Source organism: Amblyraja radiata, chromosome 33 (genome assembly GCF_010909765.2).
Source record: "Amblyraja radiata isolate CabotCenter1 chromosome 33, sAmbRad1.1.pri, whole genome shotgun sequence".
Classification (NCBI taxonomy): domain Eukaryota; kingdom Metazoa; phylum Chordata; class Chondrichthyes; order Rajiformes; family Rajidae; genus Amblyraja; species Amblyraja radiata.
The window spans coordinates 26,098,718-26,116,449 of NC_045988.1; the positions used below are offsets into that span (position 1 = coordinate 26,098,718).

General features: G+C 49.4%; 1 protein-coding gene across 1 annotated transcript in view; it reads right to left on the reverse strand.

Annotated features, from left to right (window-relative positions):
* The window catches only part of dcps (decapping enzyme, scavenger), a 115,142-nt gene that overhangs the window by 27,640 nt on the left and 69,770 nt on the right, over nucleotides 1–17,732 (reverse strand). Inside the window, exon 3 of the mRNA XM_033049992.1 lies at nucleotides 6,730–6,875. Within this exon, the coding sequence (XP_032905883.1) occupies nucleotides 6,730–6,875 (146 nt within the window). The remainder of the gene's footprint in view (nucleotides 1–6,729; nucleotides 6,876–17,732) is intronic.

A 17,732-nucleotide genomic window follows, 5' to 3' on the forward strand; every position in this document is an offset into this window, starting at 1 on the left:
AAGTAATTAAAAAGATATAACTGAAATATCACATTTACATAAGTATTCAGTCCCTTTACTCAGTACATTGATGAGGCACCTTCGGCAGCGATTACAGCCTCAAGTCTTCTTGGGTATGACGCTTGGTACACCTGTACTTGGGTAATTTCTCCCATTCTTCCCTGCAGATCCTCTCAAGCTCTGTCAGACCAGATGGGGAGCGTGAATGCACAACGATTTTCATGTCCCTCCAGAGATTGGGTTCAAGTCCGGGCTCTGGTTGGGCCACTCCTGCGTTGTCTTGGCTGTGTGTTTAGGGTCGTTGTCCTGTTGGAAGGTGAACCTCCACCCCAGTCTGAGGTCCAGAACACTCCAGAGAAGGTTTTCATCAAGGATCTCTCTCTGTCCTTTGCTCTGTTCATCTTGTCCGCGATCCTGACTCGTCTCCCAGTTCCTACCGCTGAAAAACATCCCCACAGCATGATGCTGCCACCACCATGCTTCACCGTAGGTATGGTATTGATGAGCGGTGCCTGGTTTACTCCAGACGTGACGCTTGGCATTCCGGCCAAAGAGTTCAATCTTGGTTTGAGAGTTCTTTAGGTGCCTTTTGGCAAACTCCAAGCGGGCTATCATGTGTCTTTTACTGGGGAGTGGCTTCCGTTTGCCCACTCCACCATTAAGGGCTGATTGATGGAGTGCTGCAGATATAGTTGTCCTTCTGGAAGGTTCTCCCATCTTCACAGAGGAACTCTGGAACTCTGTCAGAGTGACCATTGGGTTCTTGGTCATCTCCCTGACCAAGGCCCTTCTCCCCTGATTGCTCAGTTTAGCCGGGTGGCCAGCTCTATGAAGAATCCTGGTGGTTCCAAAGTTCTTCCATTTAAGAATGATGGAGGCCACCGTGCTCTTCGGGACCTGCAATGCTGCAGAAATTATTTTATACCATTCCCCAGATGTGTCTCTCGACACATCCTGTCTCGGAGGTCTACGGACAATTCCTTGGTCTTCATGGCTTGGTTTTTGTTCTGACATGCACTGTCAACTGTGGGACCGTATATAGACAGGTGTGTGCCTTTCCAAATCATGTCCAATCAATTTAATTCACCACTGGTGGACTCCTATCAAGTTGTTGAAACATCTCAGGATAATCAATGGAAACAGGATGAACCTAAGCTCAAATTTGAGTGTCATAGCAAAAGGTCTGAATACTTATGTAAATGTGATATTTCAGTTATTTCTTTTTATTTACTTTGCAAAAATTCCAAACACTGTTTTCGCTTCTTCATTTTGGGGTATTATGTGTTGATTAATGATAAAATACCCTTTAATAAAATCTGACAATGTGCACTTGAATCACATGTGATTTTTTTCTATTACAAATATCAAATTGTGGAGTAGAGAGGCAAATAAATAGAAGATAGGTCTTTGTCCCAAACATTATGGAGGGCACTGTAGGAGGTGACATAAAGAGATGTAGAACAAATGAATGAAAGATATGCAAAAAAGTACCGATGATAAAGGAAACAGGCCATTGTCAGCTATTTGTTAGGTGAGAATGAGTACAGACAATAAGTCTCAACAAGATGACTTTGAAACTGGTATGACGGGTCGGGGAGGGATGGAGAAAGAGCAAGAGTTACAAAGTTAGAGAAATCAATGCTTCTATGATGCCAAGATGATTAATTGGTCAGCCAAATGGCCTAGTGTGTCTTTCTGTTGTCTGCATGTAATCATCACTTTATTTTGATCGTATATGTGTTGGCTATTGCCACCAAAGATCTTAGAGCAGAGCAAGATAGGCCACTCCTGCGAAATACAATGGGCTGACGTGTAGTACGCTACGGAGGGGATCCTGGGCATTTTTCACCGCCCATTTTAGTAACCGGAGCCTACCTGACCCGACCCAACTCGCAGTGTAATCAATGTTGCGGGGCAACAGTTTGTGTGTGTGATATAGGGTTAGATTCATAATTTTGTCAGTTCATACTTCTTGTCAAGAATAAAATTTGACTCTGGTAATTGTCTTTTTTAATGTTTTTTAAATCATTTCTTTTTAAATGGCTCACAAGCAGTGTTTGAGTTGATTTTGTAGTGACCAGAACCTACCCGACCCGACTCGCAGGGTAATTGACATTGCGGGGGAAGTTTTTGTGTGCGATATAGGGTTAGATTCATAATTCTGTTAGTTCATAATTCTGTTAATTCTTGTTAAAGAATAAAATGTTTATAAACACACATACATGAATGTGATATCTTTATTACTAAAAGTCTGTTCTTGAACGGTTTTGGCGATCTGTGCTGTGATTTCCGAGAGAACGCCGCCACCTACGGCCGTCATTTTTGGCCATCTCGTTCAGAGCACCCCTACGCCGCATGTGTGCCGAGGATTTTTCCAGTCGATGAAAAATGACAGAGATATTAATGATTTTACAAAATTCCCCATTCTCTCTGCTGTCCCCGCTGGCGGCAGGGGGGATGGACTATAAAACCAGGAAGTGGTGTGCCTCAATTACTCTGCAAGCTGGAGGAAGGCAGAGGGTCACGTTTCTCTGAGCTGTGAATAACACTGAACACATGTCCACACAACTGTGAGTACCCTTAATGTGGTTTGAAAATGAAAATATGGTTAAAGTAAAAAAGAACTGCCTGCAAATGGTTGTTTGGGGGTTTTGGGTTGAAATAAAAAGGCTCTCTCTCTCCCCCCCTCTCCTCTCCCCCCCCCTCTCCTCTCCCCTTCTCCTCTCCCCTTCTCCTCTCCTTCCCCCCTCTCCTCTCCCCCTCCTCTCCCCCCCTCCTCTCCCCCACTCTCATCTCCCCCCTCTCCTCTTCCCCCTGTCCTCTCCCCCCCTCTCTTTTTCTCCCACTTCTCCCCTCCCCCACCGACCCTCCCCTAAACCCCCCTCCCCTCCACACACCCCTATCCCCTTCCCTCCACCCTCCCTGCTCCCCACCTCTCCCCCTCCCCTCACCTCTCCCCCTCCCCTCTCCCCTCACCAGCCCCCCCTCTCTCTCTCACCCTCTCTCTCTCCTCCCCTCCACCCCCACCTTTCCCCTCTCTCCCACCCCCCCTCTTCTCCTCCTCGCCACCCCCCTCTCCTTCTTGCCCCTCTCTCTGTGTCTCTGCCCCTTCTCTCTCTGCCCTCACACTCTCCCCCGCCCCCCCTCTAGATGTGACTGCAAGTTGGGGGCTATGCATCAGTAGATAGGGTGGTTATGGGGTAAAAGGAGCAAATTAATAATATTAATATAATATCACGGGGGGTAATTAGCGCGAGTGCGGGGGGGGGCGGGGGGATAGTTAGTGTGTGTGACGCTGCATGCCGCCTCCCCCCCCACAACCGCACGTTGGGGGAACAGACCCAACGGGTCTGCACTTGGTCTAGTAAATGTATATAATCATATAACACACACAATTATATTTCTTCTGATCCAATGATGAACTTTATTTCAGACTAGACAAGGGACATGTCCCCCTCCTATGCCCCTCTCCCCGCTGCCCCGGGCCGCGCACCTCCTCTCCCCGGGCCGCTCACTCCCACTCCAACTGCCCCGGGCCGCTCACTCCCTCTCCCGCTGCCCCGGGCCGCTCACTCCCTCTCCCCCGGCCGCTCACCCCCTCTCCCCGGGCCGCGGCCACGTCCCCTCCCAGATGCCCGGGCCGCTCCACGATCCCTCTCTCCCTCTCCCCGGGCCGCTCACTCCATCTCCCCGGGCCGCTCACCCCTCCTCCCCGGGCCGCGCACCCTCGCCCCTCCTCCCCGCTGCCCCGGGCCGCTCACTCCATCTCCCCGGGCCGCCTACAACCACCCCCCCCCTCTCCCCGGGCCGCGTGCACTCCCTCTCCCCGCTGCCCCGTGGCCGCTCACTCCCTCTCCCTCTCCCTGGCCGCGGCACTCCCTCTCCCGCTGCCCCGGGCCGCTCACTCCATCTCCCCGGGCCGCTCACACCCTCTCCCCGGGCCGCGCACTCCCTCTCCCGCTGCCCCGGGCCGCTCACTCCCTCTCCCTCTCCCTGGGCCGCGCACTCCCTCTCCCGCTGCCCCGGGCCGCTCACTCCCTCTCCCCGGGCCGCTCACCCCCTCTCCCCGGGCCGCTCACTCCCTCTCCCGCTGCCCCGGGCCGCGCACTCCCTCTCCCGCTGCCCCGGGCCGCGCACTCCCTCTCCCGCTGCCCCGGGCCGCTCACTCCCTCTCCCCGGGCCGCTCACTCCCTCTCCCCGGGCCGCTCACTTCCTCTCCCCGGGCCGCTCACCCCCTCTCCCCGGGCCGCTCACTCCCTCTCCCGCTGCCCCGGGCCGCGCACCCCCTATCCCGCTGCCCCGGGCCCCACACTCCCTCTCCCCGCTGCCCCGGGCCCCACACTCCCTCTCCCCGAGCCGCACACTCCCTCTCCCCGGGCCCCACACTCCCTCTCCCCGCTGCCCCGGGCCCCACACTCCCTCTCCCCGCTGCCCGGGCCACACACTCCCTCTCCCCGGGCCCCACACTCCCTCTCCCCTGCTGCCCCGGGCCCCACACTCCCTCTCCCCGCTGCCCCGGGCCACAACACTCCCTCTCCCCGGGCCCCACACTCCCTCTCCCCGCTGCCCCGGGCCCCACACTCCCTCTCCCCGCTGCCCGGGCACGCACACGCCCTCTCCCCGCTGCCCCGGGCCACACACTCCCTCTCCCCGGGCCGCACACTCCCTCTCCCCGCTGCCCCGGGCCCCACACTCCCTCTCCCCGCTGCCCCGGGCCCCACACTCCCTCTCCCCGCTGCCCCGGGCCCCACACTCCCTCTCCCCGCTGCCCCGGGCCGCACACGCCCTCCCCCGCTGCCCCGGGCCGCACACGCCCTCTCCCCGCTGCCCCGGGCCACACACTCCCTCTCCCCGGGCCGCACACTCCCTCTCCCTGGGCCCCACACTCCCTCTCCCCGCTGCCCCGGGCCACACACTCCCTCTCCCCGGGCCCCACACTCCCTCTCCCCGCTGCCCCGGGCCCCACACTCCCTCTCCCCGCTGCCCCGGGCCGCACACGCCCTCTCCCCGCTGCCCCGGGCCACACACTCCCTCTCCCCGGGCCGCACACTCCCTCTCCCCGCTGCCCCGGGCCCCACACTCCCTCTCCCCGCTGCCCCGGGCCCCACACTCCCTCTCCCCGCTGCCCCGGGCCCCACACTCCCTCTCCCCGCTGCCCCGGGCCGCACACGCCCTCTCCCCGCTGCCCCGGGCCGCACACGCCCTCTCCCCGCTGCCCCGGGCCACACACTCCCTCTCCCCGGGCCGCACACTCCCTCTCCCTGGGCCCCACACTCCCTCTCCCCGCTGCCCCGGGCCCCACACTCCTTCTCCCCTCTCCCCGGGCCGCACACTCCCTCTCCCTGGGCCCCACACTCCCTCTCCCCGCTGCCCCGGGCCGCACACTCCTTCTCCCCTCTCCCCGGGCCGCACACTCCCTCTCCCGCTGCGGAAACAAAGATCCGATCTTTGGCCGGAAGCAAGATGGCGGAACAAGATGGCGGGGGCTGGTTGCTAAAATGAGTCCTATAATCACCCATGAATCTGCCCATGAGCGTACTACACGTTTGCGTGAGAGTAACCCATCTTGCTCTGCTCTAAGATCTTTGATTGCCACCTCCCCATTGAGCACAACATTTGAATTAAAGGCAGTGTTAGTATTGCTCTTGCCAATCTCAATCGTCAAACGATCCATCTGGTTCACTCATGTCCTTCAGGGAAGAAGATCCACTCTCCCTATCTAGTCATGACATTATATCATTGTTCCAATGGGAACAGTCTGAAGAAGGGTTCTGGCCCGAAATGTCATCTGTCCATTCCTTCCCCAGATGCTGCTTGACCGAATGAATTACTCCAGCGCTTTGTGTTTTGCTCAAAATTCTAGCACCTGCAGTTCTTCGAACCTCCATTAGATACTTGTTGATCTTTCTGCTTCAAGTCTGAGGCATTCAGGGATATACGTTAAAATACTGGCATTGTGAGAAACATCTACATCCGTTGAATCATTTTAATTTATTGCTTAAATTAAAAATATGGTTTTTGTTGGATACAACCCTTTCTGTATACCTCCTCCCAGGTCAGGAAGAGGTCTCTTCATAAGTTCTAGGAGCAGAATCGGGCCATTCGGCCCATCAAGTCTACTCCGCCATTCAATCATGGCTGATGTACCTTTCCCTCTCAACCCCATTCTCCTGTCTTGTCCCCATAACCCCTGACACCCTTACAAATCAAGAATCTGTCACTCTCCACCTTAAAAATTGACAGCAGTCTGTGGCAATGAATTCCAGATTCACCACCTTCTGACTGATGAATTCCTCCTCATCTCCTTTCTAAAGGTACGCCCTTTTATTCTGAGGCTATGGCCTCTGGTCCGATGACTCTTCCACGAGTGGAAACATACTCTCCACATTCACTCTCTCGGACTTTCATTATTTGGTAAGTTTCAATGAGGTCTCCCCCTTATACTTCTAAACTCCAGCGAGTACAGACCCAATGCCTTCAAACGCTCATCATATGTTAACCCAATCATTCCTGGGATCATTTTTGTAAACCTCATCAGGATCCTCTCCAACACCAGCACATCCTTCCTCAGATATGAGGCCAAAACTGCTCACAATACTCCAAATGCAGTCTGACCAGTGCCGTATAAAACCTCAGCATTACTCCTCTCGAAATAAATGCTACTCTATTGTGTTGAGACATGAGAAAGGAGAGAGCAGAAGGAAAAATATTTATTGAAGTGGACAATACCTGAATACTGAAGGACTGGGATTGAAGGTATGGAGCGGTAATATTCTTGTAGTCATTTGCTGTTTCATTAATCAAGTGCATCTCCTGCTGCAGGTACTTCTTGATATGCTTCTCTGTAGCTGGATATACCACTGTGGTCTTTATTTCTGCCAAGGAATGCAAATTTCTGTTAGAATTTTAAAAATATTAACACAAAAACAAAATCCAAATCTTCAACTATTGCCTTCTCCCAACGTAATATGTTTGAGTTAAACCCAAACAAATGGCCTGTTTCTTAGCCTCCAATAATTTTATTCTATAAATAAATAGGATTTATAGAAAGTAACCTTAAGACGTTTCGGGTCGAGACCCTTCTTCCCACTCTCGAATGTCACCTATTCCTTTTATCCAGAGATGCTGCCTGACCCGCTGAGTTACTCCAGCATTTTGTGTCTATCTTCGGTGTAATCCAGCATCTGCAGTTCCTCCCTTCACAGATCAGATCAAAGCTCTGTAATGCTGCCTTAACCACTCACGTTAAGTACACAGGAATGTTGATGGCCTTTGCGGAGGAAGGAACTGCAGATGCTGGTTTAAACCGATATAGACACAAAAAGCTGGAATAACTCAACTGGTCAGACAGCACCTCTGGAGAAAAGGAATAGGTGACATTTTGGGTCGAGACCCTTCTTCAGACTCAAATTATTTTAATAAATAATAAGAACAGGCCTCAGTTATTTGCTTGACTGTCACATAAAGGCTACAGGGGGACATCAACTGTTCTTGCACCAAAACAGACGGCTTGCCTGAAAAGGTCAGTTGATGTTAGTATCTACATGAGCCATCTATTCCAATCTCACTACCATGCATATTTTCCAAAACAGTCAAGAGAGTCAAGAGTGTTTTATTGTCAAATGTCCCAGATAGAACAATGAAATTCTTACTTGCAGCAGCACAACATAATATGTAAACATAGTCACAAAATGCTGGAGTAACTCAGAGGGACATGCAGCATATTTTACTGAGAGAAGGAATGGGTGATGTATCTGGTCTCTAACATTTTGCGTCTATCTTCGATTTAAACCAGCATCTGCAGTTCTTTCCTACACAGAATATGCAAACATAGTACACTGTAAACAATATAATAAACAAGAGAGAAAAACATGTTTAAAAATGCATTGAAACGCCCTAGCCCCATTGATCACCTATCCACACTAAGTAGACAATAAAAGCTGGAGAAAATCAGTGGGTGAGGCAGCAAACTCAACAGAGACGGCACCCGAGGTCAGGATCAAACCCGGGTCTCTGGTGCTCTACCAGCTGCGCCACTGTGCCACAGTGAATAGATAGCTTCGTCCCAACTGTTATTAGGCAACTGAACCATCCTACCAACAACTAGAGAGCAGTTGTGAACAACTAGAGAGCAGTCCACCTCACTGGAGACCCTCGGACTATTTTTGATCGGACTTTACTGGTATTTCTCCTGGACTAAAAAGCTATTTAAATTATTCCCGTTATCATGTACCTGTGCACTGTGGATAGCTCGATTGTAATCATGTGTTGTCTTCCCACTGACTGGTTAGCATGCAACAAAAGCTATTCACAGTACCTCATGAACGATGAGGTACACGTGACAATCAACTAAACTCAAGCTGTTTCATTATATACAATATTAACATCCAACAATCTGAAATATTGCCAGGGACGTCCGAACCAATAGTGTGCATTTGAGATCCTGAAGTCGGATGAGTTTCTAAATTGTACGAATGATCATATGATCGTAAGTCTGCCCAACATCCATTATGGATCAGTGGAAATTTTGTTCAACTAAAGGTCAGGAAAAGTTCAACAAAATGTTGGACAAGCCTTTGATTATACCTAGACTGCACACAAATAAGTTTGGTTTACGCAAAATCACCTTAAATATCTCAGCCACCTAATTTATATTGCAGTACTCTTACTGCAAATATACTTTAATCAGATTAACTTTATTTAATTGAAGGTGTTGGCTGTCCATGTTCACTTGCTTATTCTAACTTCAAGATACTCGGTTGTCTAAGTGCATGAGTATCCTTCCCTGGTCCACTACAATATAGATATAGCCATAACAAGATTTTTTTGGTTTTTTTACAGTGAAAAGCTTTTGTTGCATGCTATCCAGTCAGCAGAACGACACACCTTTCACCCCACGAGCCGTCACATAGGTGCAGGTGTAGGCCATTCGGCCCTTCGAGCCTGCACCGCCATTCAATATGATCATGGCTGATCATACAACTCAGTATCCTGTACCTGCCTTCTCTCCATACCCCCTGATCCCTTTAGCCACAAGGGCCACATCTAACTCCCTCTTAAATATAGCCAATGAACTGGCCTCAACTACCTTCTGTGGCAGAGAGTTCCATAATAATCTGCCTTTTTGTTCTTGCCACCAAAGTGGATAACCTCACATTTATCCACATTATAATGCATCTGCCTAGTCACCCAACCTAACCAAGTCACCGTGCAGCCTCATAGGATCCTCCTCACAGCTCACACTGCCACCCAGCTTTGTGTCACCCGCAAATTTGGGAATGTTAACAGAACACTTAATGCAAAAGATGAAGATTTGTGTCACAGGACTAAGGTTCATCTATAGGAATGAGTTATTTGTAGAAAATAACAGAGGAAGCATCAGGAGTCAGCTGTGATTTATAACCGCTGATCTCACAAGCAAGCAAATTGCTCAGACTTGGCTTCAAATGCTGTTTGACGCCGAGGTAGCTGATTGTGGCTGAGTGGGAGATGCGGGCAAAGAAGTGTCACGCCCGAAACTTTACCTGATCCTTCTATCCAGAGATGGTGCCTGTCCCATTGAATTACTCCAGCATTTTGTTCTATCTTGGGTGTAAACAAACATCTGCAGTTCCTTTCTACACATAATCTATTTACATATTTCTCAATCAGCAATGGAGGAAGCAAAACAACAAAACAAAATTACATCTACATAGCTGAGACCAAGAGCTCTCTGACTGCCAAGCTTGTTCTATATAAAGCACCGAGCAACAGTGTACAACAGTGGCAATGCAATCTCCTGGGTGAAACAAAGGAAACAAGCAAACATATCAACAAAGTCCACAAAATTGCTGGGGAAACTCAGCGGGTGCAGCAGCATCTATGGAGCGAAGGAAATAGGCGACGTTTCGGGCCGAAACCCTTCTTCATCAACAAAGTCTCTGGGAATAACTCCAAACCTCTTAGTCAAGTAAAGCCTCAATCCCACATGAATTACTATTAACCTGCTAAAATAATAACTATTCACTCTCCAATCTAACCTCAGATAAAAGTGGCTCTATTGATGAATTGGAGTGGGTAAGGAACACATTGGTTGGTTAAGCACGGAAGCCAAGTTTGCAACATTGGAAATACATCCAAGTAATCACTCAATCTAAGGCAACACTGGGCTGGCCTTTCCATCTGAGCATTTGTTTGGCAGGCATAATCACAAAGAACAAGCATATTTTCCACAATAACACATAACCCATTTCTGATCAGCAACTCAAGAGCTAGAGCTGGAAAATATGTGCTGGAATCACCACATGGGATTAAATTGTGCCTGTTAATTTAGCATGCGTAGCACTTAACATTTCTGTTCCATCCACATTATGAGAACTTTAGACTCCACTCACTGCACTGTTGCTGGCCTATAGGTCTATAACATATATAACAATTACAGCACGGAAACAGGCCATCTCGGCCCTACAAGTCCGTGCCGACTTGTAGGGTCTATAGGTTGCGGTCACAGCAATTGAGTGTTGGAATGAAATCATTGGCCACAACGATCAGCAATTTTGGGACCTCCAGCTGCGCAGGAGTGAAGCAACTGTAGTCTGTTTGTTTGTTATCTAAGGTGATTATAATGCCTCAGATTTAATAAACGTTGCTCATCACAAGGAACATGCTTGACAATCGTGAGATCATTGTATATTTATGATTTGTACTGCGAGAAAATAAACAAACCCATTGTGCAAATTAGAACCATAGTGGTACAGCATAGTAATGGCCCCAGGCCCCGCCAGGCCCATGTGATACACTAATCACATTTGTTTTGCACCAGTTCTGTACCCTTCCACGCAGCTCCTTGCCTATTCAACAGCCGGTCTAATCTCTCTTAAACACAGTAATTTATTCTGTACTCTGAATGTACTCTGGCTGTACATTCAAACACTAGAGGGTATGGCTTTAAGATGAGAGGGGTGAATTTTAAAGGAAACTAGAGCAATGAATCAATGAAAGTAGAGCTTCTCGAGTTCTGGATACTTTATCAAAAGTGAAGGACGGATGGCCAGTCAGAAAGGCAATGGAACAGCCAATTCCACTGGCCTCCTGCAGTAATCCTAGCATGATAATTACCAGTCTTCAGCCAATACGGTTTACTCTTTGTGATATCAAGAAATGGCTAAAGGCATTAGATGCAGCAAGGGCTATGGGCCCTGCCAACGTTCCGGCAATAATTAGGGATGTTCACTGATAACTACATAATCTTGGATCTGGTCCTGTGTAATGAAGCAGGATTAATTAAAAATGTCATAGTTAGGGACTCGTTGGGAACAAGTGACCACAATATGGTCGAATTCCATATTCAAATAGAAGGGGAGCAGGTTGAAACTCAGGCTAGGGTGCTTAGTCTAAATAAGGGGGATTATGAAGGTATGAGGAATGAGCTGATCAAAGTTGACTGGGATAGCAGACTCAAGAATAAGACGGTACATGAGCAGTGGTGTACGTTTAAGGGTCTACTGTATAACCTTCAAGAAAAATTTATTCCTATGAAGAAAAAAAGGGGTAAGGGTAAGAACAGTCAGCCATGGCTCAGTAAAACTATAAAGGATAGTATTCGGCTGAAGGCAAGGGCATATAAGGTAGCCAGAGATAGTGGGAGGGTAGAGGATTGGGAAGCATTTAAAGGTCAGCAAAAAATAACTAAGAGATTAATTAAGACGGGGAAAATAGACTATGAAAGGAAATTAGCAAACAACATAAAAACTAATAGTAAGAGTTTTTATAGCTATATAAAAAGAAAAAGGGTGGCTAAGGTGAACGTTGGTCCATTGGAGGGTGAGACTGGAGAGTTGTTGGTGGGGAACATGGAAATGGCAAAGGCATTAAACGAGTATTTTGTATCAGTCTTCACCATAGAAGACACAAAAAATATTCCAACGCTGGATAAACAGGGGGCGGTAGGAATGGAGGAGCTAAATACTATTAAGATCACCAAGGAGGTGGTATTAGGGAAATTAATGAGACTGAAGGAGGATAAATCCCCTGGGCCTGATGGATTACATCCAAGGGTCTTGAGGGAGATAGCGGTGGGGATTGTGGATGCATTGGTGATAATTTTCCAAAACTCCCTGGAGGCAGGAACGGTCCCAGTGGATTGGAAAATGGCCAATGTAACACCTATATTTAAAAAAGGAAGTAAACAGAAGGCGGGTAACTATAGACCGGTTAGTCTAACATCGGTGGTGGGTAAAATGTTAGAGACAATTATTAAAGAAACACTAACGGGGCACTTGGATAAACATGACTTCATCGGACAGAACCAGCATGGTTTTGTGAAGGGGAAGTCCTGTTTAATGAATCTGCTCGAATTCTTTGAGGAAGTAACAACCTGGGTGGATAAAGGGGAACCGGTGGATGTGGTATACTTGGACTTCCAAAAGGCTTTTGACAAGGTGCCACATAAGAGACTATTGCTAAAAATAAAAAATTATGGGATTGGGGGTAATATATTAGCATGGGTAGAGGATTGGCTAACAAATAGGAAGCAGAGAGTGGGGATAAATGGTTCATACTCGGGATGGCAACCGGTAACTAGCGGGGTTCCGCAAGGGTCGGTGCTGGGACCCCAGTTGTTCACAATTTATATAAATGATTTGGAGGAGGGAACCAAGTGTAATATATCAAAATTTGCGGACGATACAAAAACGGGAGGAATAGTAGGGGATGAGGAGGATAGGAAGAGTCTGCAAAAGGATATAGATAAGCTAGGTGAGTGGGCAACAACTTGGCAGATGAAGTTTAATACTAATAAATGTGAAGTCATTCACTTTGGGAAAAAAAATGATAGGGCAAGTTATTTTCTAAATGAGGAGGAGCTGCGTTGTAATGCAACGCAAAGGGATCTAGGGGTATTAGTACATGAATCACTAAAAGTTAGTATGCAGGTGCAGCAAGCAATCAGGAAGGCCAATGGAGTTTTGGCCTTTATTGCTAGGGGGATTGAGTATAAAAACACGGAGGTCTTGCTGCAGCTGTACACAGTATTAGTGAGACCACATTTGGAATACTGTGTACAGTTCTGGGGTCCATACTTAAGAAAGGATGTACTAGCCCTGGAGGCAGTGCAGCGAAGGTTTACAAGATTAATTCCTGCAATGAGGGGATTGACATATGAGGAAAGGTTAAGTAGGCTGGAACTCTACTCTTTGGAGTTTAGAAGAATGAGAGGCGATCTCATTGAAACATATAAGATCGTGAGGGGCCTTGATCGGGTGGATGCACCGAGGATGTTCCCAATGATCGGGGAAACTAGAACTAGGGGACATAGTTGCAGAATAAGGGGGGGCTCTTTTAAAACTGAGATGAGGAAGAACTTCTTCACCCAGAGGGTGGTTAATTTATGGAATTCACTGCCCCAGGGAGCAGTGGAAGCAGAAACTTTAAATATATTTAAGACTAAAATAGATGTTTTTTTAGCTGCCAAGGGGATAAGGGGCTACGGGGAGAGGGCAGGGATATGGACCTAGGTATGGTTAGTATAGTAAGACCTGAGTGATCTCCTGGACAAGTGTCGATCGCCTGGATTGGGGTCGGAGAGGAATTTCCCGGATTTTTTTCCCGAATTGGACCTGGGTTTTTATCCGTTTTTTTGCCTCCCCCAGGAGATCACGAGGTTTTTGGGGTGGAGAGGGGTGATAGCGGTATAAAGGGGAGGGTAGTGTCTTGTGTTCTGTGTCTTGTGTCTACTGTTTGTGGGTAAGTGTGTCTGTTTAGTGTTCAGCCATGAGCGAATGGCGGTGCGGGCTCGACGGACCTGGTGGTCTGCTCTCGCACCTACTTTCTATGTTTCTATGTTTCTATATTCCGGCCTCTTCAGATAATGAAGCAGCCCACACGCTGATGCAGCAGCACCTGGACAGTACCCTTCTGGGCTGGTAAGTGGCAAGCAAAGATCTTAGAGCAGAGCAAGATAGGCCACTCCTGCGAAATACAATGGGCTGACGTGTAATACGCTACGGAGGGGATCCTGGGCATTTTGTACCGCCCATATTAGTAACCGGAGCCTACCTGAACCGACCCGACTCGCAGTGTAATCAATGTTGCGGGGCAACAGTTTGTGTGTGTGATATAGGGTTAGATTCATAATTCTGTCAGTTCATACTTCTTGTCAAGAATAAAATTTGACTCTGGTAATTGTCTTTTTTAATGTTTTTTAAATCATTTCTTTTTAAATGGCTCACAAGCAGTGTTTGAGTTGATTTTGTAGTAACCGGAACCTACCCGACCCGACCCGACTCGCAGGGTAATTAACATTGCGGGGGAAGTTTTTGTGTGTGATATAGGGTTAGATTCATAATTCTGTTAGTTCATAATTCTGTTAATTCTTGTTAAAGAATAAAATGTTTATAAACACACATACATGAATGTGATATAAATGTATATAATCATATAACGCACACAATTATATTTCTTTTTATCCAATGATGAACTTTATTTCAGACTAGACAAGGGACATTAAATAAGAAACATTGTAAACCTCCCCGCAACTTCACACTTGACCAACAGGGGGCGCGGACCTGTGCGCGGCTGCCCAGCCTGCAGCTGTCTGTCTTTTCATCTTTTTTTTAATTTTTAGTTAGTTAAAGTGTTTTTGTTTCTGGAGTTCTAGACTTTTTTATGTGGGGGGTGGGGGGGGGGGGGGAAGGGGGAAACTACCTTTCAGGGTCCCTACCTGGTCGGAGAGGCAGCTTTTCTCCGGGCTGCAGCTTCGACCCGTCCTCGCGGCCTACCAGCCGGCCTGGAGCGGCGTTTCCTGTCGGGCACTGCCCAGAACCACGGCTTCGGCAGCGGCACAGCGCTGGAGCGCTATCGTGGAGCGGGCGATGCCTTGCCTGGGTCGCCGCGCTGGAGCTCCGGTGAGCTGAAGACCGCTGAGGAAAACATCGCGAGCTGCGGGTTTGAGGAGCGGCTAGCTGCGGGCGGCGGCGCCTGGTATCTCTAGATGAGATTGCCAGTAGTGGAGCTCCAACCGGCGCGGCCTTGTTGGCTTCGGAAGTCGCGGCCTCCAGTACGGAAGCGGCCGTTCCAGGGTTCCCAAGCCGCTGCGAGGATTCTCCCGACGCCGGAGTAACATCACCCGGCGAGAACGGCCAGGAACATCGGGCCTCCGTAGAGGCAACTGTGGAGGCCTCAATAGGCCCGACTATGGGTGAACTGGGGTTGGGGACTGGACTTTGTGCCTTCCCTCATGGTGGGAGCCATTGTGGGGGGATGTTCTTTATGTTTAATCTCTTATTAATGTTATGTCTGTATTCTTTCTTTATGTGCTGCACTGGCAAGAAGCATTTCACTACACCTAGGTGTATGTGACTAATAAATAACCTTTGAACCTTTTGAACCTTTGAACACACACTAGGCCTTATCCCACCCGTCTACTCTCTCCCCCTCCCCCCCCCCTCCCCCCGGCACTCCCTCGCCTGCCCCACACTACAATGTCTCCCCCCCCCTCCTATGCCCCTCTCCCCGCTGCCCCGGGCCGCACACTCCCTCTCCCCAGGCTGCACACCCCCTCTCCCCGCTGCCCTGATCCGCACACCCCCTCTCCCCGGGCCGCACACTCCCTCTCCCCGGGCCGCACACTTCCTCTCCCCGCTGCCCGGGCCGCGCACTCCCTTTCCCCGCTGCCCCGATCCGCGCACCCCCTCTCCCCGGGCCGCACATCCCCTCTCCCTGGCCGCGCACTCCCTCTCCCCGCTGCCCTGGGCCGCACACCCCCTCTCCCCGGGCCGCGCACTCCCTCTCCCCGCTGCCCCGGGCCGCACACTCCCTCTCCCCGCTGCGGAAACAAAGATCCGATCTTTGGCTGGAAGCGAGATGGCGGAGGCTGGTTGCTAAAATGGGTCCTATAATCACCCATGAATCTGCCCATGAGCGTACTACGCGTTTGCGTGAGAGTAACCCATCTTGCACTGCTCTAAGATCTTTGGTGGCAAGTACCATTCACACTGCATGTGCCAGCTGAGGATGATAACCAGCAAGAGGAAATCCTGCTATTACCCCCTGACCTTCAGCATAGTCAAGGATCAGTCTCACACCAGCCACTCCATCTTCTTCTCTCTCCCACCAGGCAAGAGGTATAGAAGTGTGAAAATGCACACCTCTAGATTCAGAGACAGTTTCTTCCAAGTTGTTATCAGGCAACTGATCTATCCTACTGACAATTAGAGAGCAGTGCTGAGCTACTATTTACCTCATTGGAGACCCTCGAGCTATCTTTATTTGGATTTTACTGGACTTTATCTTGCACTACACATTATTCCCGTCAGCATGTATCTGTACACTGTGGATGGCTCAATTGTAATTGTTTACTGTCTTACTGCTGACTGGTTAGCATGCAACAAAAGCTTTTCACTGTACCTCGGAATCTGACAATAAACTAACTGAACAAAACATTCAATGGCATTACAGGTGCACAACCTTTTATCCGAAGATCCAAATAACAAAAACCTCCGAATAGCGGACATTTTTTCGGTCCTTGAAGAAAGGTCCTTGAAAACGTTCACCGAGGGCGGCCCGCAGAGGTGACAGCTGAACCTCCGGTCGGTCCTCGTAGAAAGGGGAACTAAATCCCCATTCATAAAAGAGAAGGTGAGGGTATATTGCGCGGGAGGGTTAATAATTGACAATATGCTGCTGCCTGCCCGCTGAGTTAAAAAGTTCCCACGGTAGACTCACGATACACAGTGTATCGTGAGTCTTGCGTGGGAACGTTTTAACTCAGCGGGCAGGCAGCAGCAGATTGTCGCTCCCTTCATGTTTCACCCCACCTACACCCCTCTGCTTCCCGGCCATGTGTGTGACCCCTTCCCTCCCCTCTCCAGCTCCCCGCTCCAGCTCCCCGCTCATTGCACCGGCGCGGGGGCTTTGCACTGTCTTCACGTCGGCGATACCAGCAGGTCAGTGCCAGTCACCGGAGACGTCAGGACCAACGGGACACCGACCCCCAGGCCCACTGCAAGCACGGAGATCCCAGAGACCCACAGCCAGCAGCAGCCCAGCCCCGTTCCAACTCCAGAGGAAAACTGCAAACTGGCCGGAGACGTCAGGACCACCAGAAGCCGTTCCCCGAGCTGCGCCCCCTCATCGGGACACCGACCCCCAGGCCCACTGCAAGCACGGAGATCCCAGAGACCCACAGCCAACAGCAGCCCAGCCCCACTCCAACTACAGAGTAGGTATGTTGCAAAGCCTACCTGAAGCGTCGTTGAAGATCTGCTGCTGAGGGTGTGCGCGATTTTGGCGCCGTTTAGAGGGGGCGGGTTTAAAACGCGATTTTCTCTAGGCTGTTCCAATCGAAAATGTTCAGCCTAGTTAATTATTAACGAAAAATCGCTGGAAGACCCCGTCGCAAAAGCTATTATTAGGTTTAAAGGCCTTGAATAATAGTTATAGTAGTTTAAAAATCAATCTCTAAACCCGCGACCACCAGCAACCGCAGGGTCTCATAAAGCAAATAGCAGAAGTTAGGCTGTATATTTTTACATTAAAAAGGGCTTCTAAAGATCCCTTTATACTAAGTTTAATATTGCGAGTAGCTCATTTTGGGCCCATTATATCGCGCAGTATTTTTCTCGGCATTTGGGGCACAAATCTACCGCAATGTGAACGTTCTAAACCAGCGCGTTCCACAGGGACCCACTGGAAAGCTGATTTAAATGGGCATTTATTTACAGCAATTAAACACTAAATTCCTTCCTTGGCCTATA